This window comes from Protomyctophum bolini (genome assembly GCF_963924005.1).
Source record: "Protomyctophum bolini genome assembly, chromosome: 1".
Classification (NCBI taxonomy): Eukaryota; Metazoa; Chordata; class Actinopteri; order Myctophiformes; family Myctophidae; genus Protomyctophum; species Protomyctophum bolini.
The window spans coordinates 39,551,486-39,579,283 of record NC_137862.1 but is presented as its reverse complement, the minus strand read 5'-3'; the positions used below and the strand labels follow the sequence as shown (position 1 = coordinate 39,579,283).

The 27,798-nt window shown below is 32.4% G+C and overlaps 1 protein-coding gene across 1 annotated transcript in view; it reads left to right on the top strand.

Moving 5' to 3' along the window:
* dna2 (DNA replication helicase/nuclease 2) overlaps nt 1–27,798 on the top strand; it is a 112,848-nt gene that overhangs the window by 7,405 nt on the left and 77,645 nt on the right. Inside the window, exons 8-11 of the mRNA XM_080770701.1 lie at nt 180–302; nt 1,377–1,617; nt 2,297–2,414; nt 2,776–2,932. Coding sequence (XP_080626827.1) covers nt 180–302; nt 1,377–1,617; nt 2,297–2,414; nt 2,776–2,932 — 639 coding nt within the window. The remainder of the gene's footprint in view (nt 1–179; nt 303–1,376; nt 1,618–2,296; nt 2,415–2,775; nt 2,933–27,798) is intronic.

The following is a 27,798-nucleotide window of genomic DNA, read 5'->3' as shown; positions in this document are numbered from 1 at the left end:
CCCTACCTACTCAGCCCAATTATGACAGCCAACCAGAGACCAAAGTAATATTTTGTTAGGCCTACATAAATGCCTTATATATATATATTTTGTTTTACTTTAATCCTTTATCAATGCTTGAAATTCTGAAATGAGTAGCACTGTTTATTGAGTTGACATTTGTCTGGTTTTCTCTCCAGGTACAGTTTGGGTTTGAGTCAGGAAGAGATGAAGCAGGAGCTGAGTGATTATCTACCCTCCCTCCAAGACTGGGCAAATGAATACCTCAGATCTTCAAACCCCAAACAAATCGGTTTCAAACTGTATGTCACACACACACACACACACACACACACACACACACACACACACACACACGTGCGCATGTTGACTAAATGATTTTGCATTTCAAAATCAAAGATGGTTAATAGAACTAACCAATGCAATTGATTATTCAAATAATTTCATATTATAATGTTATAATCGAGTAGCATAAGTGGACAGTGAGGTGGTCAAATAGGGTGGCAACAGTTAACCATTTTCAACCTGACACGCCTATTTTGGGCATGTTATCTATAAATGCGCCACGTCTCTTTGTATATGTACGTGTGTACATCTGTAATCCACGTAACTGGAGAACCTCACGCCCCACCGACTTCAAATTTGACACACTGCCAAAATGTTTGAGAACCACTTTCTTTCGTGTATCATCAGATGGCCAACTCGGTGCTCATGCAGCCATGCCCTCGTCTCCGGTCCTAAGTAAAAAAGGCCATCTTCTGAGGGTGGGCTGTATATAGGGGGCAACCTGTGATTATGTGCTCGGCAGTCTGTTCAGGCTCGCCACAGTTGCATGGCGCACTGTCCGATTAGCCCCATTTCTTCATAGATGACTTGAAGCGTCCCACGCTACAGCGCAGACGGTTCAGCAAGGTCCGTGGCATGTCTTCTCCTTTTACGCCACCGGCTGGGACCCGGATGTATCGTTGGATCCGGGAGGGCCCGGCCGTCTCCCACGACTGTTTCCAGGATGCTGCCAGCCAAGCGTCTCTGGACAAGTACTGATGCTACAGGAATCGACTGTAGCATCTCGCCTTGTAAGGATGGCGAGACTTGAGCCCGCATGGTGGTGCCGGTGTTGTTGTGGCTTTGTGCAGGATGTGACAGTCGTACTTCTGGGCATTTCTTGCCAGGGCTAGCATAGCCGCATAGCCGCATAGATAGATGTTGTATCCGGTAGGTCATGAATGTAGATGTTAAACAACATTGGTGAGAGGGCAGAGCCTTGAGGGACACCGTTCTTCAACCTTCTGAGCCTGCTGGTCTGGCCAGGATGAAGCTACAGACCAGCTGATTTAGGTCATTCCTGTAACCTTTCTTCCTTCCACATCTTCCAGTCCTAGCAGCGGAGAAGCTCCAAGCCGGGGGAAGGACAACTCGACTGTGTCGGTGACGGTGACTGAATTGGCGGACATCGAGGAGAACGTGTGGTCACCACGGTTCGGCCTGAAGGGGAAGATAGACTTGACGGCGCGAGTTCGACTCCAGAGACCAGGCAGAGGTATAGCCCAGCAAAGGACCATGGCCCTAGAGCTGAAAACTGGGAAAGAGACCAACTCTATAGAGCACCGTAGTCAGGTAGGTAGTGGTACACAGGAAAAATACACCCAAAGTGTCCGCATCCTTACACTTATACAAGTTAAATTAACTGGATACATTTTCTTAGCTGTGCATTGGCACTGCCCTCACGATTCAATTCAATTATGATTCACCAGGTAACGATTAAATTCTATGATGCATTATGATGCTTCACACTTTTCTATATTGCTGCACAACATGGGCTAATCTTTCAGTCAATACAAGCAGTGTATTTTATTTATAATTATATTATAAATAATATCATATACATACAGTATTACAATTGTATTGTAATTGTATATTATATTTATTTAGGCTATAATGGATTGTTACAGTCCTGCATCGATGCAGAATCGTGCACGGCTGAAACACGATGCATTGCTGAAATGATTATATTTGACACCACTACTCTCAGACACACATGTTCATTTAAACTTTAGATATCTAAAGACATCATACATTATTTGACATGAATAAGCATACAGACGTAACATACATCGTCAACATTGTCATCTGATCTTTCCATCAGCAATTTATAGTTCTGTCTCCAGAAAGTACAGATATTTATATTCTTTGTGCACATTAGGTACTCATTTTGTACACTTGAGTGTAGAGAGGCTAGAGCTGACCTTATAAACATCCACATTTCTCTGCTAATGCTGTCTTTGTGTGGTTGTAGGTGATCCTGTACACTTTGATGGGCATGGAGAGAAACATATCTGCTGAGGCTGGCTTCCTGCTGTATCTTAAGACTGGCAACGTGCACCCGGTAGTAGCAAGCCATATGGACCGCAGAGGTATAGTACACACATACTGTAGTAGCTACTAGCTAAATTCACTCCCTCTAAATCCCACATACATACACATACATGCGTTTCATACAAAAGGCTAATGCTGTTATAAACAGCATTTAAATATTTGAGGGTTTAAATGTAGGTCACCAAAATCTACTATCTACTATGACTTCTCACTTTTGCCATAGTTTAATTTAATTGGATAATAATAATAATATCTCAAACTTATAAAGCCAAAATAATGGCTTTAATTCTGTCATCCATAGATTTTGTATTCTTCTTCTATCTACCAAACCTCTCTGTTTCCATCTATCCATCTACCAAACCTCTGTTTCCATCGAACCGTCTGTGTTTACATCATCAGAGTTGTTGAAGCTGAGGAACATGATGGCCCATCACCTAGGCAACACTGTGGAGAAGGGACCAGAGCACAGCCGTCTGACTAGACTCCCTGACATCCTGACAGACAGACAGACCTGCCTTTACTGCCCTCAGAGGAGAAACTGTGCTTTATATGAGAGGTACACCATGAGAACCTGAAGCCTAATTGATACTTAGTCATAGAACAGTGTTAAAAACAAAAAAATCTTAAATTAAATTGGACTTAAAGGAGAACCACAGATGTTCTACTTGCCTGTGTCAATGCAAGTTTAGGAATGAAATACTGTATATGACAGCGATTTCCAAAGAATGGTGCATGCCGGTGATGCCTTCTAACATGAGCTAAACTACAGAGCTTGACTTAGTACAAATAAATATAAGAAGGAGGAGAAGCTGGAGCAGCTCAGACAATTTTAGCCTTTTATTTAGGTGCTAGTATATATAAATGACACCTAAAAAAGGCTTAAATTGTCCGAGCTGCTCCGGCGTCTTCCCAAAACATTTAAAACCCTCAAACCACATTTGACAATGGAATGGGCCTTTACTTGGCGGGAGAGGAGGTGGGAGTGGGTTGGCCAGCTAATTTATATAATTAGAAGCTGTTTTTCAACAACCAATAGTGTCAAATAATGTTTTAGGAGCTGTTTCTCAATAACCAAAAGTGTAAAATAATGTTTTAGGAGCTGTTTCTCAACAACCAAAGTGTCAAATAATGGTTAGAAGCTGTTTTTCAACAACCAAAAGTGTCAAATAATGTTTTAGGAGCTGTTTCTCAATAACCAAAAGTGTAAAATAATTTGCCAAAATAATTTGCCTCCCAAAATAATTTGCCTCCCAAAATAATTTGCCAAAATAATATGCCTCCCAAAATAATTTGCCAAAATAATTTGCCTCCCAAAATAATTTGCCTCCCAAAATAATTTGCCTCCCAAAATAATTTGCCTCCCAAAATAATTTGCTAAAATAATTTGCCTCCCAAAATAATTTACCAAAATAATTTGCCTCCCAAAATAATTTGCCTCCCAAAATAATTTGCCAAAATAATTTTCCTCCCAAAATAATTTGCCTCCCAAAATAATTTGCCAAAATAATTTGCATCCCAAAATAATTTTCCAAAATAATTTGCCTCCCAAAATAATTTGCCAAAATAATTTGCCTCCCAAAATAATTTGCCTCCCAAAATAATTTGCCTCCCAAAATAATTTGCCAAAATAATTTTCCTCCCAAAATAATTTGCCTCCCAAAATAATTTGCCAAAATAATTTGCATCCCAAAATAATTTTCCAAAATAATTTGCCTCCCAAAATAATTTGCCAAAATAATTTGCCTCCCAAAATAATTTGCCTCCCAAAATAATTTGCATCCCAAAATAATTTTCCAAAATAATTTGCCTCCCAAAATAATTTGCCAAAATAATTTGCCTCCCAAAATAATTTGCCTCCCAAAATAATTTGCCAAAATAATTTTCCTCCCAAAATAATTTTCCTCCCAAAATAATTTGCCTCCCAAAATAATTTGCCTCCCAAAATAATTTGCCTCCCAAAATAATTTGCATCCCAAAATAATTTTCCAAAATAATTTGCCTCCCAAAATAATTTGCCAAAATAATTTGCCTCCCAAAATAATTTGCCTCCCAAAATAATTTGCCAAAATAATTTTCCTCCCAAAATAATTTTCCTCCCAAAATAATTTGCCTCCCAAAATAATTTGCCAAAATAATTTGCATCCCAAAATAAATTTCCAAAATAATTTGCCTCCCAAAATAATTTGCCAAAATAATTTGCCTCCCAAAATAATTTGCCTCCCAAAATAATTTGCCTCCCAAAATAATTTGCCTCCCAATTTGCCTCCCAAAATAATTTGCCTCCCAAAATAATTTGCCAAAATAATTTGCCTCCCAAAATAATTTGCCAAAATAATTTGCCAAAATAATTTGCCTCCCAAAATAATTTGCCAAAATAATTTGCCAAAATAATTTGCCTCCCAAAATAATTTGCCTCCCAAAATAATTTGCCTCCCAAAATAATTTGCCTCCCAAAATAATTTGCCAAAATAATATGCCTCCCTGTTTTAGGAGCTGTTTCTCAACAACCAAAAGTGTCAAATAATGTTTTAGGAGCTGTTTCTCAATAACCAAAAGTGTCAAATAATGTTTTAGGAGCTGTTTCTCAACAACCAAAGTGTCAAATAATGGTTAGAAGCTGTTTTTCAACAACCAAAAGTGTCAAATAATGTTTTAGGAGCTGTTTCTCAACAACCAAAAGTGTAAAATAATGTTTTAGGAGCTGTTTCTCAACAACCAAAGTGTCAAATAATGGTTAGAAGCTGTTTTTCAACAACCAAAAGTGTCAAATAATGTTTTAGGAGCTGTTTCTCAATAACCAAACAAAATAATTTGCCAAAATAATTTGCCAAAATAATTTGCCTCCCAAAATAATTTGCCAAAATAATTTGCCTCCCAAAATAATTTGCCTCCCAAAATAATTTGCCTCCCAAAATAATTTGCCAAAATAATATGCCTCCCAAAATAATTTGCCAAAATAATTTGCCTCCCAAAATAATTTGCCTCCCAAAATAATTTGCCTCCCAAAATAATTTCCCTCCCAAAATAATTTGCCTCCCAAAATAATTTGCCAAAATAATTTGCCTCCCAAAATAATTTGCCAAAATAATTTTCCTCCCAAAATAATTTGCCTCCCAAAATAATTTGCCAAAATAATTTGCATCCCAAAATAATTTTCCAAAATAATTTGCCTCCCAAAATATTTTGCCAAAATAATTTGCCTCCCAAAATAATTTGCCTCCCAAAATAATTTGCCTCCCAAAATAATTTGCCAAAATAATTTTCCTCCCAAAATAATTTGCCTCCCAAAATAATTTGCCAAAATAATTTGCATCCCAAAATAATTTTCCAAAATATTTTGCCTCCCAAAATAATTTGCCAAAATAATTTGCCTCCCAAAATAATTTGCCTCCCAAAATAATTTGCATCCCAAAATAATTTTCCAAAATAATTTGCCTCCCAAAATAATTTGCCAAAATAATTTGCCTCCCAAAATAATTTGCCTCCCAAAATAATTTGCCAAAATAATTTTCCTCCCAAAATAATTTTCCTCCCAAAATAATTTTCCTCCCAAAATAATTTTCCTCCCAAAATAATTTGCCTCCCAAAATAATTTGCCAAAATAATTTGCCTCCCAAAATAATTTGCCTCCCAAAATAATTTGCATCCCAAAATAATTTTCCAAAATAATTTGCCTCCCAAAATAATTTGCCAAAATAATTTGCCTCCCAAAATAATTTGCCAAAATAATTTTCCTCCCAAAATAATTTTCCTCCCAAAATAATTTGCCTCCCAAAATAATTTGCCAAAATAATTTGCATCCCAAAATAATTTTCCAAAATAATTTGCCTCCCAAAATAATTTGCCAAAATAATTTGCCTCCCAAAATAATTTGCCTCCCAATTTGCCTCCCAAAATAATTTGCCTCCCAAAATAATTTGCCTCCCAAAATAATTTGCCAAAATAATTTGCCTCCCAAAATAATTTGCCAAAATAATTTGCCAAAATAATTTTCCTCCCAAAATAATTTGCCTCCCAAAATAATTTGCCAAAATAATTTGCATCCCAAAATAATTTTCCAAAATAATTTGCCTCCCAAAATAATTTGCCAAAATAATTTGCCTCCCAAAATAATTTGCCAAAATATTTTGCCTCCCAAAATAATTTCCCAAATTTGCCTCCCAAAATAATTTGCCAAAATAATTTGCCTCCCAAAATAATTTGCCAAAATAATTTGCCTCCCAAAATAATTTGCCAAAATAATTTGCCAAAATAATTTGCCTCCCAAAATAATTTGCCTCCCAAAATAATTTGCCAAAATAATATGCCTCCCAAAATAATTTGCCAAAATAATTTGCCTCCCAAAATAATTTGCCTCCCAAAATAATTTGCCTCCCAAAATAATTTGCCAAAATAATTTGCCTCCCAAAATAATTTGCCAAAATAATTTGCCTCCCAAAATAATTTGCCAAAATAATTTTCCTCCCAAAATAATTTGCCAAAATAATTTGCCTCCCAAAATATTTTGCCAAAATAATTTGCATCCCAAAATAATTTGCCAAAATAATTTGCATCCCAAAATAATTTGCATCCCAAAATAATTTGCCAAAATAATTTGCCTCCCAAAATAATTTGCCAAAATAATTTGCCTCCCAAAATAATTTGCCTCCCAAAATAATTTGCCTCCCAAAATAATTTGCCTCCCAAAATAATAATAATCACAAATAATAATAACCAAAAGTGTCAAATAATGTTTTAGGAGCTGTTTCTCAATAACCAAAAGTGTAAAAGAATGTTTTAGGAGCTGTTTCTTAACAACCAAAGTGTCAAATAATGTTTAGAAGCTGTTTTTCAACAACCAAAAGTGTCAAATAATGGTTAGAAGCTGTTTTTCAATAACCAAAAGTGTCAAATAATGTTTTAGGAGCTGTTTCTCAATAACCAAAAGTGTAAAATAATGTTTTAGGAGCTGTTTCTCAACAACCAAAGTGTCAAATAATAGTTTAGGAGCTGTTTTTCAACAACCAAAAGTGTCAAATAATGTTTTAGGAGCTGTTTCTCAATAACCAAAAGTGTAAACTAATGTTTTAGGAGCTGTTTCTCAACAACCAAAGTGTCAAATAATGGTTAGAAGCTGTTTTTCAACAACCAAAAGTGTCAAATAATGTTTTAGGAGCTGTTTCTCAATAACCAAAAGTGTCAAATAATGTTTTAGGAGCTGTTTCTCAACAACCAAAGTGTCAAATAATGGTTAGAAGCTGTTTTTCAACAACCAAAAGTGTCAAATAATGTTTTAGGAGCTGTTTCTCAACAACCAAAAGTGTCAAATAATGTTTTAGGAGCTGTTTCTCAATAACCAAAAGTGTCAAATAATGTTTTAGGAGCTGTTTCTCAACAACCAAAGTGTCAAATAATGGTTAGAAGCTGTTTTTCAACAACCAAAAGTGTCAAATAATGTTTTAGGAGCTGTTTCTCAACAACCAAAAGTGTAAAATAATGTTTTAGGAGCTGTTTCTCAACAACCAAAGTGTCAAATAATGGTTAGAAGCTGTTTTTCAACAACCAAAAGTGTCAAATAATGTTTTAGGAGCTGTTTCTCAACAACCAAAAGTGTAAAATAATGTTTTAGGAGCTGTTTCTCAACAACCAAAGTGTCAAATAATGGTTAGAAGCTGTTTCTCAACAACCAAAGTGTCAAATAATGGTTAGAAGCTGTTTTTCAACAACCAAAAGTGTCAAATAATGGTTAGAAGCTGTTTTTCAACAACCAAAAGTGTCAAATAATGTTTTAGGAGCTGTTTCTCAATAACCAAAAGTGTAAAATAATGTTTTAGGAGCTGTTTCTCAACAACCAAAGTGTCAAATAAAGGTTAGAAGCTGTTTTTCAACAACCAAAAGTGTCAAATAATGTTTTAGGAGCTGTTACTCAACAACCAAAAGTGTAAAATAATGTTTTAGGAGCTGTTTCTCAACAATCAAAGTGTCAAATAATGGTTAGAAGCTGTTTTTCAACAACCAAAAGTGTCAAATAATGTTTTAGGAGCTGTTTCTCAATAACCAAAAGTGTAAAATAATGTTTTAGGAGCTGTTTCTCAACAACCAAAGTGTCAAATAATAGTTTAGGAGCTGTTTTTCAACAACCAAAAGTGTCAAATAATGTTTTAGGAGCTGTTTCTCAATAACTAAAAGTGTAAACTAATGTTTTAGGAGCTGTTTCTCAACAACCAAAGTGTCAAATAATGGTTAGAAGCTGTTTTTCAACAACCAAAAGTGTCAAATAATGTTTTAGGAGCTGTTTCTCAATAACCAAAAGTGTAAAATAATGTTTTAGGAGCTGTTTCTCAACAACCAAAGTGTCAAATAATGGTTAGAAGCTGTTTTTCAACAACCAAAAGTGTCAAATAATGTTTTAGGAGCTGTTTCTCAATAACCAAAAGTGTAAAATAATTTGCCTCCCAAAATAATTTGCCAAAATAATTTGCCTCCCAAAATAATTTGCCAAAATAATTTGCTTCCCAAAATGATTTGCCAAAATAATTTGCCTCCCAAAATAATTTGCCAAAATAATTTGCCTCCCAAAATAATTTGCCTCCCAAAATAATTTGCCAAAATAATTTGCCTCCCAAAATAATTTGCCTCCCAAAATAATTTGCCTCCCAAAATAATTTGCCTCCCAAAATAATTTGCCAAAATAATATGCCTCCCAAAATAATTTGCCAAAATAATTTGCCTCCCAAAATAATTTGCCTCCCAAAATAATTTGCCTCCCAAAATAATTTGCCAAAATAATTTGCCTCCCAAAATAATTTGCCAAAATAATTTGCCTCCCAAAATAATTTGCCAAAATAATTTTCCTCCCAAAATAATTTGCCAAAATAATTTGCCTCCCAAAATATTTTGCCAAAATAATTTGCATCCCAAAATAATTTGCCAAAATAATTTGCATCCCAAAATAATTTGCCAAAATAATTTGCCTCCCAAAATAATTTGCCTCCCAAAATAATAATAATCACAAATAATAATAACCAAAAGTGTCAAATAATGTTTTAGGAGCTGTTTCTCAATAACCAAAAGTGTAAAAGAATGTTTTAGGAGCTGTTTCTTAACAACCAAAGTGTCAAATAATGTTTAGAAGCTGTTTTTCAACAACCAAAAGTGTCAAATAATGGTTAGAAGCTGTTTTTCAACAACCAAAAGTGTCAAATAATGTTTTAGGAGCTGTTTCTCAATAACCAAAAGTGTAAAATAATGTTTTAGGAGCTGTTTCTCAACAACCAAAGTGTCAAATAATAGTTTAGGAGCTGTTTTTCAACAACCAAAAGTGTCAAATAATGTTTTAGGAGCTGTTTCTCAATAACCAAAAGTGTAAACTAATGTTTTAGGAGCTGTTTCTCAACAACCAAAGTGTCAAATAATGGTTAGAAGCTGTTTTTCAACAACCAAAAGTGTCAAATAATGTTTTAGGAGCTGTTTCTCAATAACCAAAAGTGTCAAATAATGTTTTAGGAGCTGTTTCTCAACAACCAAAGTGTCAAATAATGGTTAGAAGCTGTTTTTCAACAACCAAAAGTGTCAAATAATGTTTTAGGAGCTGTTTCTCAACAACCAAAAGTGTCAAATAATGTTTTAGGAGCTGTTTCTCAATAACCAAAAGTGTCAAATAATGTTTTAGGAGCTGTTTCTCAACAACCAAAGTGTCAAATAATGGTTAGAAGCTGTTTTTCAACAACCAAAAGTGTCAAATAATGTTTTAGGAGCTGTTTCTCAACAACCAAAAGTGTAAAATAATGTTTTAGGAGCTGTTTCTCAACAACCAAAGTGTCAAATAATGGTTAGAAGCTGTTTTTCAACAACCAAAAGTGTCAAATAATGTTTTAGGAGCTGTTTCTCAATAACCAAACGTGTAAAATAATGTTTTAGGAGCTGTTTCTCAACAACCAAAGTGTCAAATAATGGTTAGAAGCTGTTTTTCAACAACCAAAAGTGTCAAATAATGGTTAGAAGCTGTTTTTCAACAACCAAAAGTGTCAAATAATGTTTTAGGAGCTGTTTCTCAATAACCAAAAGTGTAAAATAATGTTTTAGGAGCTGTTTCTCAACAACCAAAGTGTCAAATAAAGGTTAGAAGCTGTTTTTCAACAACCAAAAGTGTCAAATAATGTTTTAGGAGCTGTTTCTCAACAACCAAAAGTGTAAAATAATGTTTTAGGAGCTGTTTCTCAACAATCAAAGTGTCAAATAATGGTTAGAAGCTGTTTTTCAACAACCAAAAGTGTCAAATAATGTTTTAGGAGCTGTTTCTCAATAACCAAAAGTGTAAAATAATGTTTTAGGAGCTGTTTCTCAACAACCAAAGTGTCAAATAATGTTTTAGGAGCTGTTTCTCAATAACCAAAAGTGTAAACTAATGTTTTAGGAGCTGTTTCTCAACAACCAAAGTGTCAAATAATGGTTAGAAGCTGTTTTTCAACAACCAAAAGTGTCAAATAATGTTTTAGGAGCTGTTTCTCAATAACCAAAAGTGTAAAATAATGTTTTAGGAGCTGTTTCTCAACAACCAAAGTGTCAAATAATGGTTAGAAGCTGTTTTTCAACAACCAAAAGTGTCAAATAATGTTTTAGGAGCTGTTTCTCAATAACCAAAAGTGTAAAATAATTTGCCAAAATAATTTGCCTCCCAAAATAATTTGCCAAAATAATTTGCCTCCCAAAATAATTTGCCAAAATAATTTGCCAAAATAATTTGCCTCCCAATTTGCCTCCCAAAATAATTTGCCAAAATAATTTGCCTCCCAAAATAATTTGCCAAAATAATTTGCCTCCCAAAATAATTTGCCAAAATAATTTGCCTCCCAAAATAATTTGCCAAAATAATTTGCCAAAATAATTTGCCTCCCAAAATAATTTGCCAAAATAATTTGCCTCCCAAAATAATTTGCCTCCCAAAATAATTTGCCAAAATAATATGCCTCCCAAAATAATTTGCCTCCCAAAATAATTTGCCTCCCAAAATAATTTGCCTCCCAAAATAATTTGCCTCCCAAAATAATTTCCCTCCCAAAATAATTTGCCTCCCAAAATAATTTGCTAAAATAATTTGCCTCCCAAAATAATTTACCAAAAGAATTTGCCTCCCAAAATAATTTGCCTCCCAAAATAATTTGCCAAAATAATTTTCCTCCCAAAATAATTTGCCTCCCAAAATAATTTGCCAAAATAATTTGCATCCCAAAATAATTTTCCAAAATAATTTGCCTCCCAAAATAATTTGCCAAAATAATTTGCCTCCCAAAATAATTTGCCTCCCAAAATAATTTGCCAAAATAATTTTCCTCCCAAAATAATTTGCCTCCCAAAATAATTTGCCAAAATAATTTGCATCCCAAAATAATTTTCCAAAATAATTTGCCTCCCAAAATAATTTGCCAAAATAATTTGCCTCCCAAAATAATTTGCCTCCCAAAATAATTTGCCTCCCAAAATAATTTGCATCCCAAAATAATTTTCCAAAATAATTTGCCTCCCAAAATAATTTGCCTCCCAAAATAATTTGCCTCCCAAAATAATTTGCCAAAATAATTTTCCTCCCAAAATAATTTTCCTCCCAAAATAATTTGCCTCCCAAAATAATTTGCCTCCCAAAATAATTTGCCTCCCAAAATAATTTGCATCCCAAAATAATTTTCCAAAATAATTTGCCTCCCAAAATAATTTGCCAAAATAATTTGCCTCCCAAAATAATTTGCCTCCCAAAATAATTTGCCAAAATAATTTTCCTCCCAAAATAATTTTCCTCCCAAAATAATTTGCCAAAATAATTTGCATCCCAAAATAATTTTCCAAAATAATTTGCCTCCCAAAATAATTTGCCAAAATAATTTGCCTCCCAAAATAATTTGCCTCCCAAAATAATTTGCCAAAATAATTTGCCTCCCAAAATAATTTGCCTCCCAATTTGCCTCCCAAAATAATTTGCCTCCCAAAATAATTTGCCAAAATAATTTGCCTCCCAAAATAATTTGCCAAAATAATTTGCCTCCCAAAATAATTTGCCAAAATAATTTGCCAAAATAATTTGCCTCCCAAAATAATTTGCCTCCCAAAATAATTTGCCTCCCAAAATAATTTGCCAAAATAATATGCCTCCCTGTTTTAGGAGCTGTTTCTCAACAACCAAAAGTGTCAAATAATGTTTTAGGAGCTGTTTCTCAATAACCAAAAGTGTCAAATAATGTTTTAGGAGCTGTTTCTCAACAACCAAAGTGTCAAATAATGGTTAGAAGCTGTTTTTCAACAACCAAAAGTGTCAAATAATGTTTTAGGAGCTGTTTCTCAACAACCAAAAGTGTAAAATAATGTTTTAGGAGCTGTTTCTCAACAACCAAAGTGTCAAATAATGGTTAGAAGCTGTTTTTCAACAACCAAAAGTGTCAAATAATGTTTTAGGAGCTGTTTCTCAATAACCAAACTAAATAATTTGCCAAAATAATTTGCCAAAATAATTTGCCAAAATAATTTGCCTCCCAAAATAATTTGCCAAAATAATTTGCCTCCCAAAATAATTTGCCTCCCAAAATAATTTGCCTCCCAAAATAATTTGCCAAAATAATATGCCTCCCAAAATAATTTGCCAAAATAATTTGCCTCCCAAAATAATTTGCCTCCCAAAATAATTTGCCTCCCAAAATAATTTGCCTCCCAAAATAATTTCCCTCCCAAAATAATTTGCCTCCCAAAATAATTTGCTAAAATAATTTGCCTCCCAAAATAATTTGCCAAAATAATTTGCCTCCCAAAATAATTTGCCTCCCAAAATAATTTGCCAAAATAATTTGCCTCCCAAAATAATTTGCCAAAATAATTTGCATCCCAAAATAATTTTCCAAAATAATTTGCCTCCCAAAATAATTTGCCTCCCAAAATAATTTGCCTCCCAAAATAATTTGCCAAAATAATTTGCCAAAATAATTTTCCTCCCAAAATAATTTGCCTCCCAAAATAATTTGCATCCCAAAATAATTTTCCAAAATATTTTGCCTCCCAAAATAATTTGCCAAAATAATTTGCCTCCCAAAATAATTTGCATCCCAAAATAATTTTCCAAAATAATTTGCCTCCCAAAATAATTTGCCAAAATAATTTGCCTCCCAAAATAATTTGCCAAAATAATTTGCCTCCCAAAATAATTTTCCTCCCAAAATAATTTGCCTCCCAAAATAATTTGCCAAAATAATTTGCCTCCCAAAATAATTTGCCTCCCAAAATAATTTGCATCCCAAAATAATTTTCCAAAATAATTTGCCTCCCAAAATAATTTGCCAAAAAAATTTGCCTCCCAAAATAATTTGCCTCCCAAAATAATTTGCCAAAATAATTTTCCTCCCAAAATAATTTTCCTCCCAAAATAATTTGCCTCCCAAAATAATTTGCCAAAATAATTTGCATCCCAAAATAATTTTCCAAAATAATTTGCCAAAATAATTTGCCTCCCAAAATAATTTGCCTCCCAAAATAATTTGCCTCCCAAAATAATTTGCCTCCCAATTTGCCTCCCAAAATAATTTGCCTCCCAAAATAATTTGCCAAAATAATTTGCCTCCCAAAATAATTTGCCAAAATAATTTGCCTCCCAAAATAATTTGCCAAAATAATTTGCCAAAATAATTTGCCAAAATAATTTGCCAAAATAATTTGCCAAAATAATTTGCCTCCCAAAATAATTTGCCTCCCAAAATAATTTGCCTCCCAAAATAATTTGCCTCCCAAAATAATTTGCCAAAATAATATGCCTCCCAAAATAATTTGCCAAAATAATTTGCCTCCCAAAATAATTTGCCTCCCAAAATAATTTGCCAAAATAATTTATCTCCCAAAATAATTTGCCAAAATAATTTGCCTCCCAAAATAATTTGCCAAAATAATTTGCCTCCCAAAATATTTTGCCAAAATAATTTGCATCCCAAAATAATTTGCCAAAATAATTTGCATCCCAAAATAATTTGCCAAAATAATTTGCCTCCCAAAATAATTTGCCAAAATAATTTGCCTCCCAAAATAATTTGCCTCCCAAAATAATAATAATCACAAATAATAATAACCAAAAGTGTCAAATAATGTTTTAGGAGCTGTTTCTCAATAACCAAAAGTGTAAAAGAATGTTTTAGGAGCTGTTTCTTAACAACCAAAGTGTCAAAGAATGTTTAGAAGCTGTTTTTCAACAACCAAAAGTGTCAAATAATGGTTAGAAGCTGTTTTTCAACAACCAAAAGTGTCAAATAATGTTTTAGGAGCTGTTTCTCAATAACCAAAAGTGTAAAATAATGTTTTAGGAGCTGTTTCTCAATAACCAAAGTGTCAAATAATAGTTTAGGAGCTGTTTTTCAACAACCAAAAGTGTCAAATAATGTTTTAGGAGCTGTTTCTCAATAACCAAAAGTGTAAACTAATGTTTTAGGAGCTGTTTCTCAACAACCAAAGTGTCAAATAATGGTTAGAAGCTGTTTTTCAACAACCAAAAGTGTCAAATAATGTTTTAGGAGCTGTTTCTCAATAACCAAAAGTGTCAAATAATGTTTTAGGAGCTGTTTCTCAACAACCAAAGTGTCAAATAATGGTTAGAAGCTGTTTTTCAACAACCAAAAGTGTCAAATAATGTTTTAGGAGCTGTTTCTCAACAACCAAAAGTGTCAAATAATGTTTTAGGAGCTGTTTCTCAATAACCAAAAGTGTCAAATAATGTTTTAGGAGCTGTTTCTCAACAACCAAAGTGTCAAATAATGGTTAGAAGCTGTTTTTCAACAACCAAAAGTGTCAAATAATGTTTTAGGAGCTGTTTCTCAACAACCAAAAGTGTAAAATAATGTTTTAGGAGCTGTTTCTCAACAACCAAAGTGTCAAATAATGGTTAGAAGCTGTTTTTCAACAACCAAAAGTGTCAAATAATGTTTTAGGAGCTGTTTCTCAACAACCAAAAGTGTAAAATAATGTTTTAGGAGCTGTTTCTCAACAACCAAAGTGTCAAATAATGGTTAGAAGCTGTTTCTCAACAACCAAAGTGTCAAATAATGGTTAGAAGCTGTTTTTCAACAACCAAAAGTGTCAAATAATGGTTAGAAGCTGTTTTTCAACAACCAAAAGTGTCAAATAATGTTTTAGGAGCTGTTTCTCAATAACCAAAAGTGTAAAATAATGTTTTAGGAGCTGTTTCTCAACAACCAAAGTGTCAAATAAAGGTTAGAAGCTGTTTTTCAACAACCAAAAGTGTCAAATAATGTTTTAGGAGCTGTTACTCAACAACCAAAAGTGTAAAATAATGTTTTAGGAGCTGTTTCTCAACAATCAAAGTGTCAAATAATGGTTAGAAGCTGTTTTTCAACAACCAAAAGTGTCAAATAATGTTTTAGGAGCTGTTTCTCAATAACCAAAAGTGTAAAATAATGTTTTAGGAGCTGTTTCTCAACAACCAAAGTGTCAAATAATAGTTTAGGAGCTGTTTTTCAACAACCAAAAGTGTCAAATAATGTTTTAGGAGCTGTTTCTCAATAACTAAAAGTGTAAACTAATGTTTTAGGAGCTGTTTCTCAACAACCAAAGTGTCAAATAATGGTTAGAAGCTGTTTTTCAACAACCAAAAGTGTCAAATAATGTTTTAGGAGCTGTTTCTCAATAACCAAAAGTGTAAAATAATGTTTTAGGAGCTGTTTCTCAACAACCAAAGTGTCAAATAATGGTTAGAAGCTGTTTTTCAACAACCAAAAGTGTCAAATAATGTTTTAGGAGCTGTTTCTCAATAACCAAAAGTGTAAAATAATTTGCCTCCCAAAATAATTTGCCAAAATAATTTGCCTCCCAAAATAATTTGCCAAAATAATTTGCTTCCCAAAATGATTTGCCAAAATAATTTGCCTCCCAAAATAATTTGCCAAAATAATTTGCCTCCCAAAATAATTTGCCTCCCAAAATAATTTGCCAAAATAATTTGTCTCCCAAAATAATTTGCCTCCCAAAATAATTTGCCTCCCAAAATAATTTGCCTCCCAAAATAATTTGCCAAAATAATATGCCTCCCAAAATAATTTGCCAAAATAATTTGCCTCCCAAAATAATTTGCCTCCCAAAATAATTTGCCTCCCAAAATAATTTGCCAAAATAATTTGCCTCCCAAAATAATTTGCCAAAATAATTTGCCTCCCAAAATAATTTGCCAAAATAATTTTCCTCCCAAAATAATTTGCCAAAATAATTTGCCTCCCAAAATATTTTGCCAAAATAATTTGCATCCCAAAATAATTTGCCAAAATAATTTGCATCCCAAAATAATTTGCCAAAATAATTTGCCTCCCAAAATAATTTGCCTCCCAAAATAATAATAATCACAAATAATAATAACCAAAAGTGTCAAATAATGTTTTAGGAGCTGTTTCTCAATAACCAAAAGTGTAAAAGAATGTTTTAGGAGCTGTTTCTTAACAACCAAAGTGTCAAATAATGTTTAGAAGCTGTTTTTCAACAACCAAAAGTGTCAAATAATGGTTAGAAGCTGTTTTTCAACAACCAAAAGTGTCAAATAATGTTTTAGGAGCTGTTTCTCAATAACCAAAAGTGTAAAATAATGTTTTAGGAGCTGTTTCTCAACAACCAAAGTGTCAAATAATAGTTTAGGAGCTGTTTTTCAACAACCAAAAGTGTCAAATAATGTTTTAGGAGCTGTTTCTCAATAACCAAAAGTGTAAACTAATGTTTTAGGAGCTGTTTCTCAACAACCAAAGTGTCAAATAATGGTTAGAAGCTGTTTTTCAACAACCAAAAGTGTCAAATAATGTTTTAGGAGCTGTTTCTCAATAACCAAAAGTGTCAAATAATGTTTTAGGAGCTGTTTCTCAACAACCAAAGTGTCAAATAATGGTTAGAAGCTGTTTTTCAACAACCAAAAGTGTCAAATAATGTTTTAGGAGCTGTTTCTCAACAACCAAAAGTGTCAAATAATGTTTTAGGAGCTGTTTCTCAATAACCAAAAGTGTCAAATAATGTTTTAGGAGCTGTTTCTCAACAACCAAAGTGTCAAATAATGGTTAGAAGCTGTTTTTCAACAACCAAAAGTGTCAAATAATGTTTTAGGAGCTGTTTCTCAACAACCAAAAGTGTAAAATAATGTTTTAGGAGCTGTTTCTCAACAACCAAAGTGTCAAATAATGGTTAGAAGCTGTTTTTCAACAACCAAAAGTGTCAAATAATGTTTTAGGAGCTGTTTCTCAATAACCAAACGTGTAAAATAATGTTTTAGGAGCTGTTTCTCAACAACCAAAGTGTCAAATAATGGTTAGAAGCTGTTTTTCAACAACCAAAAGTGTCAAATAATGGTTAGAAGCTGTTTTTCAACAACCAAAAGTGTCAAATAATGTTTTAGGAGCTGTTTCTCAATAACCAAAAGTGTAAAATAATGTTTTAGGAGCTGTTTCTCAACAACCAAAGTGTCAAATAAAGGTTAGAAGCTGTTTTTCAACAACCAAAAGTGTCAAATAATGTTTTAGGAGCTGTTTCTCAACAACCAAAAGTGTAAAATAATGTTTTAGGAGCTGTTTCTCAACAATCAAAGTGTCAAATAATGGTTAGAAGCTGTTTTTCAACAACCAAAAGTGTCAAATAATGTTTTAGGAGCTGTTTCTCAATAACCAAAAGTGTAAAATAATGTTTTAGGAGCTGTTTCTCAACAACCAAAGTGTCAAATAATGTTTTAGGAGCTGTTTCTCAATAACCAAAAGTGTAAACTAATGTTTTAGGAGCTGTTTCTCAACAACCAAAGTGTCAAATAATGGTTAGAAGCTGTTTTTCAACAACCAAAAGTGTCAAATAATGTTTTAGGAGCTGTTTCTCAATAACCAAAAGTGTAAAATAATGTTTTAGGAGCTGTTTCTCAACAACCAAAGTGTCAAATAATGGTTAGAAGCTGTTTTTCAACAACCAAAAGTGTCAAATAATGTTTTAGGAGCTGTTTCTCAATAACCAAAAGTGTAAAATAATTTGCCTCCCAAAATAATTTGCCAAAATAATTTGCCTCCCAAAATAATTTGCCAAAATAATTTGCTTCCCAAAATGATTTGCCAAAATAATTTGCCTCCCAAAATAATTTGCCAAAATAATTTGCCTCCCAAAATAATTTGCCTCCCAAAATAATTTGCCAAAATAATTTGTCTCCCAAAATAATTTGCCTCCCAAAATAATTTGCCAAAATAATTTGCCAAAATAATTTGCCTCCCAAAATAATTTGCCAAAATAAGTTGCCTCCCAAAATAATTTGCCACCCAAAATAATTTGCCTCCCAAAATAATTTGCCTCCCAAAATAATTTGCCAAAATAATTTTCCTCCAAAAATAATTTGCCAAAATAATTTGCCTCCCAAAATAATTTGCCAAAATAATTTGCCTCCCAAAATATTTTGACTCCCAAAATAATTTGACTCCCAAAATAATTTGACTCCCAAAATAATTTGCCTCCCAAAATAATTTGCCTCCCAAAATAATTTGTCAAATAATGTTTTGGGAGCAATAACCAAAAGTGTAAAATAATTTGCCTCCCAAAATAATTTGCCTCCCAAAATAATTTGCCTCCCAAAATAATTTGCCAAAATAATTTGCCTCCCAAAATGATTTGCCAAAATAATTTGCCTCCCAAAATAATTTGCCTCCCAAAATAATAATAATCACAAATAATAATAACCAAAAGTGTCAAATAATGTTTTAGGAGCTGTTTCTCAATAACCAAAAGTGTAAAAGAATGTTTTAGGAGCTGTTTCTTAACAACCAAAGTGTCAAATAATGTTTAGAAGCTGTTTTTCAACAACCAAAAGTGTCAAATAATGGTTAGAAGCTGTTTTTCAACAACCAAAAGTGTCAAATAATGTTTTAGGAGCTGTTTCTCAATAACCAAAAGTGTAAAATAATGTTTTAGGAGCTGTTTCTCAACAACCAAAGTGTCAAATAATAGTTTAGGAGCTGTTTTTCAACAACCAAAAGTGTCAAATAATGTTTTAGGAGCTGTTTCTCAATAACCAAAAGTGTAAACTAATGTTTTAGGAGCTGTTTCTCAACAACCAAAGTGTCAAATAATGGTTAGAAGCTGTTTTTCAACAACCAAAAGTGTCAAATAATGTTTTAGGAGCTGTTTCTCAATAACCAAAAGTGTCAAATAATGTTTTAGGAGCTGTTTCTCAACAACCAAAGTGTCAAATAATGGTTAGAAGCTGTTTTTCAACAACCAAAAGTGTCAAATAATGTTTTAGGAGCTGTTTCTCAACAACCAAAAGTGTCAAATAATGTTTTAGGAGCTGTTTCTCAATAACCAAAAGTGTCAAATAATGTTTTAGGAGCTGTTTCTCAACAACCAAAGTGTCAAATAATGGTTAGAAGCTGTTTTTCAACAACCAAAAGTGTCAAATAATGTTTTAGGAGCTGTTTCTCAACAACCAAAAGTGTAAAATAATGTTTTAGGAGCTGTTTCTCAACAACCAAAGTGTCAAATAATGGTTAGAAGCTGTTTTTCAACAACCAAAAGTGTCAAATAATGTTTTAGGAGCTGTTCCTCAATAACCAAACGTGTAAAATAATGTTTTAGGAGCTGTTTCTCAACAACCAAAGTGTCAAATAATGGTTAGAAGCTGTTTTTCAACAACCAAAAGTGTCAAATAATGGTTAGAAGCTGTTTTTCAACAACCAAAAGTGTCAAATAATGTTTTAGGAGCTGTTTCTCAATAACCAAAAGTGTAAAATAATGTTTTAGGAGCTGTTTCTCAACAACCAAAGTGTCAAATAAAGGTTAGAAGCTGTTTTTCAACAACCAAAAGTGTCAAATAATGTTTTAGGAGCTGTTACTCAACAACCAAAAGTGTAAAATAATGTTTTAGGAGCTGTTTCTCAACAATCAAAGTGTCAAATAATGGTTAGAAGCTGTTTTTCAACAACCAAAAGTGTCAAATAATGTTTTAGGAGCTGTTTCTCAATAACCAAAAGTGTAAAATAATGTTTTAGGAGCTGTTTCTCAACAACCAAAGTGTCAAATAATAGTTTAGGAGCTGTTTTTCAACAACCAAAAGTGTCAAATAATGTTTTAGGAGCTGTTTCTCAATAACTAAAAGTGTAAACTAATGTTTTAGGAGCTGTTTCTCAACAACCAAAGTGTCAAATAATGGTTAGAAGCTGTTTTTCAACAACCAAAAGTGTCAAATAAGGTTTTAGGAGCTGTTTCTCAATAACCAAAAGTGTAAAATAATGTTTTAGGAGCTGTTTCTCAACAACCAAAGTGTCAAATAATGGTTAGAAGCTGTTTTTCAACAACCAAAAGTGTCAAATAATGTTTTAGGAGCTGTTTCTCAATAACCAAAAGTTTAAAATAATTTGCCTCCCAAAATAATTTGCCAAAATAATTTGCCTCCCAAAATAATTTGCCAAAATAATTTGCTTCCCAAAATGATTTGCCAAAATAATTTGCCTCCCAAAATAATTTGCCAAAATAATTTGCCTCCCAAAATAATTTGCCTCCCAAAATAATTTGCCAAAATAATTTGTCTCCCAAAATAATTTGCCTCCCAAAATAATTTGCCTCCCAAAATAATTTGCCTCCCAAAATAATTTGCCTCCCAAAATAATTTGCCAAAATAATATGCCTCCCAAAATAATTTGCCAAAATAATTTGCCTCCCAAAATAATTTGCCTCCCAAAATAATTTGCCTCCCAAAATAATTTGCCAAAATAATTTGCCTCCCAAAATAATTTGCCAAAATAATTTGCCTCCCAAAATAATTTGCCAAAATAATTTGCCTCCCAAAATAATTTGCCAAAATAATTTGCCTCCCAAAATATTTTGCCAAAATAATTTGCATCCCAAAATAATTTGCCAAAATAATTTGCATCCCAAAATAATTTGCCAAAATAATTTGCCTCCCAAAATAATTTGCCTCCCAAAATAATAATAATCACAAATAATAATAACCAAAAGTGTCAAATAATGTTTTAGGAGCTGTTTCTCAATAACCAAAAGTGTAAAAGAATGTTTTAGGAGCTGTTTCTTAACAACCAAAGTGTCAAATAATGTTTAGAAGCTGTTTTTCAACAACCAAAAGTGTCAAATAATGGTTAGAAGCTGTTTTTCAACAACCAAAAGTGTCAAATAATGTTTTAGGAGCCGTTTCTCAATAACCAAAAGTGTAAAATAATGTTTTAGGAGCTGTTTCTCAATAACCAAAAGTGTAAACTAATGTTTTAGGAGCTGTTTCTCAACAACCAAAGTGTCAAATAATGGTTAGAAGCTGTTTTTCAACAACCAAAAGTGTCAAATAATGTTTTAGGAGCTGTTTCTCAATAACCAAAAGTGTAAAATAATTTGCCAAAATAATTTGCCTCCCAAAATAATTTGCCAAAATAATTTGCCAAAATAATTTGCCAAAATAATTTGCCTCCCAATTTGCCTCCCAAAATAATTTGCCAAAATAATTTGCCTCCCAAAATAATTTGCCAAAATAATTTGCCTCCCAAAATAATTTGCCAAAATAATTTGCCTCCCAAAATAATTTGCCAAAATAATTTGCCTCCCAAAATAATTTGCCAAAATAATTTGCCAAAATAATTTGCCAAAATAATTTGCCTCCCAAAATAATTTGCCAAAATAATTTGCCTCCCAAAATAATTTGCCAAAATAATATGCCTCCCAAAATAATTTGCCAAAATAATTTGCCTCCCAAAATAATTTGCCTCCCAAAATAATTTGCCTCCCAAAATAATTTGCCTCCCAAAATAATTTCCCTCCCAAAATAATTTGCCTCCCAAAATAATTTGCTAAAATAATTTGCCTCCCAAAATAATTTACCAAAATAATTTGCCTCCCAAAATAATTTGCCTCCCAAAATAATTTGCCAAAATAATTTTCCTCCCAAAATAATTTGCCTCCCAAAATAATTTGCCAAAATAATTTGCATCCCAAAATAATTTTCCAAAATAATTTGCCTCCCAAAATAATTTGCCAAAATAATTTGCCTCCCAAAATAATTTGCCTCCCAAAATAATTTGCCTCCCAAAATAATTTGCCAAAATAATTTTCCTCCCAAAATAATTTGCCTCCCAAAATAATTTGCCAAAATAATTTGCATCCCAAAATAATTTTCCAAAATAATTTGCCTCCCAAAATAATTTTCCTCCCAAAATAATTTGCCTCCCAAAATAATTTGCATCCCAAAATAATTTTCCAAAATAATTTGCCTCCCAAAATAATTTGCCAAAATAATTTGCCTCCCAAAATAATTTGCCTCCCAAAATAATTTGCCAAAATAATTTGCCTCCCAAAATAATTTGCCTCCCAATTTGCCTCCCAAAATAATTTGCCTCCCAAAATAATTTGCCTCCCAAAATAATTTGCCAAAATAATTTGCCTCCCAAAATAATTTGCCAAAATAATTTGCCTCCCAAAATAATTTGCCTCCCAAAATAATTTGCCTCCCAAAATAATTTGCCAAAATAATATGCCTCCCTGTTTTAGGAGCTGTTTCTCAACAACCAAAAGTGTCAAATAATGTTTTAGGAGCTGTTTCTCAATAACCAAAAGTGTCAAATAATGTTTTAGGAGCTGTTTCTCAACAACCAAAGTGTCAAATAATGGTTAGAAGCTGTTTTTCAACAACCAAAAGTGTCAAATAATGTTTTAGGAGCTGTTTCTCAACAACCAAAAGTGTAAAATAATGTTTTAGGAGCTGTTTCTCAACAACCAAAGTGTCAAATAATGGTTAGAAGCTGTTTTTCAACAACCAAAAGTGTCAAATAATGTTTTAGGAGCTGTTTCTCAATAACCAAACAAAATAATTTGCCAAAATAATTTGCCAAAATAATTTGCCTCCCAAAATAATTTGCCAAAATAATTTGCCTCCCAAAATAATTTGCCTCCCAAAATAATTTGCCTCCCAAAATAATTTGCCAAAATAATATGCCTCCCAAAATAATTTGCCAAAATAATTTGCCTCCCAAAATAATTTGCCTCCCAAAATAATTTGCCTCCCAAAATAATTTCCCTCCCAAAATAATTTGCCTCCCAAAATAATTTGCTAAAATAATTTGCCTCCCAAAATAATTTGCCAAAATAATTTGCCTCCCAAAATAATTTGCCTCCCAAAATAATTTGCCAAAATAATTTTCCTCCCAAAATAATTTGCCTCCCAAAATAATTTGCCAAAATAATTTGCATCCCAAAATAATTTTCCAAAATAATTTGCCTCCCAAAATAATTTGCCAAAATAATTTGCCTCCCAAAATAATTTGCCTCCCAAAATAATTTGCCAAAATAATTTGCCAAAATAATTTTCCTCCCAAAATAATTTGCCTCCCAAAATAATTTGCCAAAATAATTTGCATCCCAAAATAATTTTCCAAAATAATTTGCCTCCCAAAATAATTTGCATCCCAAAATAATTTTCCAAAATAATTTGCCTCCCAAAATAATTTGCCTCCCAAAATAATTTGCCAAAATAATTTGCCTCCCAAAATAATTTGCCTCCCAAAATAATTTGCCAAAATAATTTTCCTCCCAAAATAATTTTCCTCCCAAAATAATTTTCCTCCCAAAATAATTTGCCTCCCAAAATAATTTGCCAAAATAATTTGCCTCCCAAAATAATTTGCATCCCAAAATAATTTTCCAAAATAATTTGCCTCCCAAAATAATTTGCCAAAATAATTTGCCTCCCAAAATAATTTGCCAAAATAATTTTCCTCCCAAAATAATTTGCCTCCCAAAATAATTTGCCTCCCAAAATAATTTGCCAAAATAATTTGCATCCCAAAATAATTTTCCAAAATAATTTGCCTCCCAAAATAATTTGCCAAAATAATTTGCCTCCCAAAATAATTTGCCTCCCAAAATAATTTGCCAAAATAATTTGCCTCCCAAAATAATTTGCCTCCCAAAATAATTTGCCTCCCAAAATAATTTGCCAAAATAATTTGCCTCCCAAAATAATTTGCCAAAATAATTTGCCTCCCAAAATAATTTGCCAAAATAATTTGCCAAAATAATTTGCCAAAATAATTTGCCAAAATAATTTGCCTCCCAAAATAATTTGCCTCCCAAAATAATTTGCCAAAATAATATGCCTCCCAAAATAATTTGCCAAAATAATTTGCCTCCCAAAATAATTTGCCTCCCAAAATAATTTGCCTCCCAAAATAATTTGCCAAAATAATTTGCCTCCCAAAATAATTTGCCAAAATAATTTGCCTCCCAAAATAATTTGCCAAAATAATTTTCCTCCCAAAATAATTTGCCAAAATAATTTGCCTCCCAAAATATTTTGCCAAAATAATTTGCATCCCAAAATAATTTGCCAAAATAATTTGCCAAAATAATTTGCCTCCCAAAATAATTTGCCAAAATAATTTGCCTCCCAAAATAATTTGCCTCCCAAAATAATTTGCCTCCCAAAATAATTTGCCTCCCAAAATAATAATAATCACAAATAATAATAACCAAAAGTGTCAAATAATGTTTTAGGAGCTGTTTCTCAATAACCAAAAGTGTAAAAGAATGTTTTAGGAGCTGTTTCTTAACAACCAAAGTGTCAAATAATGTTTAGAAGCTGTTTTTCAACAACCAAAAGTGTCAAATAATGGTTAGAAGCTGTTTTTCAACAACCAAAAGTGTCAAATAATGTTTTAGGAGCTGTTTCTCAATAACCAAAAGTGTAAAATAATGTTTTAGGAGCTGTTTCTCAACAACCAAAGTGTCAAATAATAGTTTAGGAGCTGTTTTTCAACAACCAAAAGTGTCAAATAATGTTTTAGGAGCTGTTTCTCAATAACCAAAAGTGTAAACTAATGTTTTAGGAGCTGTTTCTCAACAACCAAAGTGTCAAATAATGGTTAGAAGCTGTTTTTCAACAACCAAAAGTGTCAAATAATGTTTTAGGAGCTGTTTCTCAATAACCAAAAGTGTCAAATAATGTTTTAGGAGCTGTTTCTCAACAACCAAAGTGTCAAATAATGGTTAGAAGCTGTTTTTCAACAACCAAAAGTGTCAAATAATGTTTTAGGAGCTGTTTCTCAACAACCAAAAGTGTCAAATAATGTTTTAGGAGCTGTTTCTCAATAACCAAAAGTGTCAAATAATGTTTTAGGAGCTGTTTCTCAACAACCAAAGTGTCAAATAATGGTTAGAAGCTGTTTTTCAACAACCAAAAGTGTCAAATAATGTTTTAGGAGCTGTTTCTCAACAACCAAAAGTGTAAAATAATGTTTTAGGAGCTGTTTCTCAACAACCAAAGTGTCAAATAATGGTTAGAAGCTGTTTTTCAACAACCAAAAGTGTCAAATAATGTTTTAGGAGCTGTTTCTCAACAACCAAAAGTGTAAAATAATGTTTTAGGAGCTGTTTCTCAACAACCAAAGTGTCAAATAATGGTTAGAAGCTGTTTCTCAACAACCAAAGTGTCAAATAATGGTTAGAAGCTGTTTTTCAACAACCAAAAGTGTCAAATAATGTTTTAGGAGCTGTTTCTCAATAACCAAAAGTGTAAAATAATGTTTTAGGAGCTGTTTCTCAACAACCAAAGTGTCAAATAAAGGTTAGAAGCTGTTTTTCAACAACCAAAAGTGTCAAATAATGTTTTAGGAGCTGTTACTCAACAACCAAAAGTGTAAAATAATGTTTTAGGAGCTGTTTCTCAACAATCAAAGTGTCAAATAATGGTTAGAAGCTGTTTTTCAACAACCAAAAGTGTCAAATAATGTTTTAGGAGCTGTTTCTCAATAACCAAAAGTGTAAAATAATGTTTTAGGAGCTGTTTCTCAACAACCAAAGTGTCAAATAATAGTTTAGGAGCTGTTTTTCAACAACCAAAAGTGTCAAATAATGTTTTAGGAGCTGTTTCTCAATAACTAAAAGTGTAAACTAATGTTTTAGGAGCTGTTTCTCAACAACCAAAGTGTCAAATAATGGTTAGAAGCTGTTTTTCAACAACCAAAAGTGTCAAATAATGTTTTAGGAGCTGTTTCTCAATAACCAAAAGTGTAAAATAATGTTTTAGGAGCTGTTTCTCAACAACCAAAGTGTCAAATAATGGTTAGAAGCTGTTTTTCAACAACCAAAAGTGTCAAATAATGTTTTAGGAGCTGTTTCTCAATAACCAAAAGTGTAAAATAATTTGCCTCCCAAAATAATTTGCCTCCCAAAATAATTTGCCAAAATAATTTGCTTCCCAAAATGATTTGCCAAAATAATTTGCCTCCCAAAATAATTTGCCAAAATAATTTGCCTCCCAAAATAATTTGCCTCCCAAAATAATTTGCCAAAATAATTTGTCTCCCAAAATAATTTGCCTCCCAAAATAATTTGCCTCCCAAAATAATTTGCCAAAATAATATGCCTCCCAAAATAATTTGCCAAAATAATTTGCCTCCCAAAATAATTTGCCTCCCAAAATAATTTGCCTCCCAAAATAATTTGCCTCCCAAAATAATTTGCCAAAATAATTTGCCTCCCAAAATAATTTGCCAAAATAATTTTCCTCCCAAAATAATTTGCCAAAATAATTTGCCTCCCAAAATATTTTGCCAAAATAATTTGCATCCCAAAATAATTTGCCAAAATAATTTGCATCCCAAAATAATTTGCCAAAATAATTTGCCTCCCAAAATAATTTGCCTCCCAAAATAATAATAATCACAAATAATAATAACCAAAAGTGTCAAATAATGTTTTAGGAGCTGTTTCTCAATAACCAAAAGTGTAAAAGAATGTTTTAGGAGCTGTTTCTTAACAACCAAAGTGTCAAATAATGTTTAGAAGCTGTTTTTCAACAACCAAAAGTGTCAAATAATGGTTAGAAGCTGTTTTTCAACAACCAAAAGTGTCAAATAATGTTTTAGGAGCTGTTTCTCAATAACCAAAAGTGTAAAATAATGTTTTAGGAGCTGTTTCTCAACAACCAAAGTGTCAAATAATAGTTTAGGAGCTGTTTTTCAACAACCAAAAGTGTCAAATAATGTTTTAGGAGCTGTTTCTCAATAACCAAAAGTGTAAACTAATGTTTTAGGAGCTGTTTCTCAACAACCAAAGTGTCAAATAATGGTTAGAAGCTGTTTTTCAACAACCAAAAGTGTCAAATAATGTTTTAGGAGCTGTTTCTCAATAACCAAAAGTGTCAAATAATGTTTTAGGAGCTGTTTCTCAACAACCAAAGTGTCAAATAATGGTTAGAAGCTGTTTTTCAACAACCAAAAGTGTCAAATAATGTTTTAGGAGCTGTTTCTCAACAACCAAAAGTGTCAAATAATGTTTTAGGAGCTGTTTCTCAATAACCAAAAGTGTCAAATAATGTTTTAGGAGCTGTTTCTCAACAACCAAAGTGTCAAATAATGGTTAGAAGCTGTTTTTCAACAACCAAAAGTGTCAAATAATGTTTTAGGAGCTGTT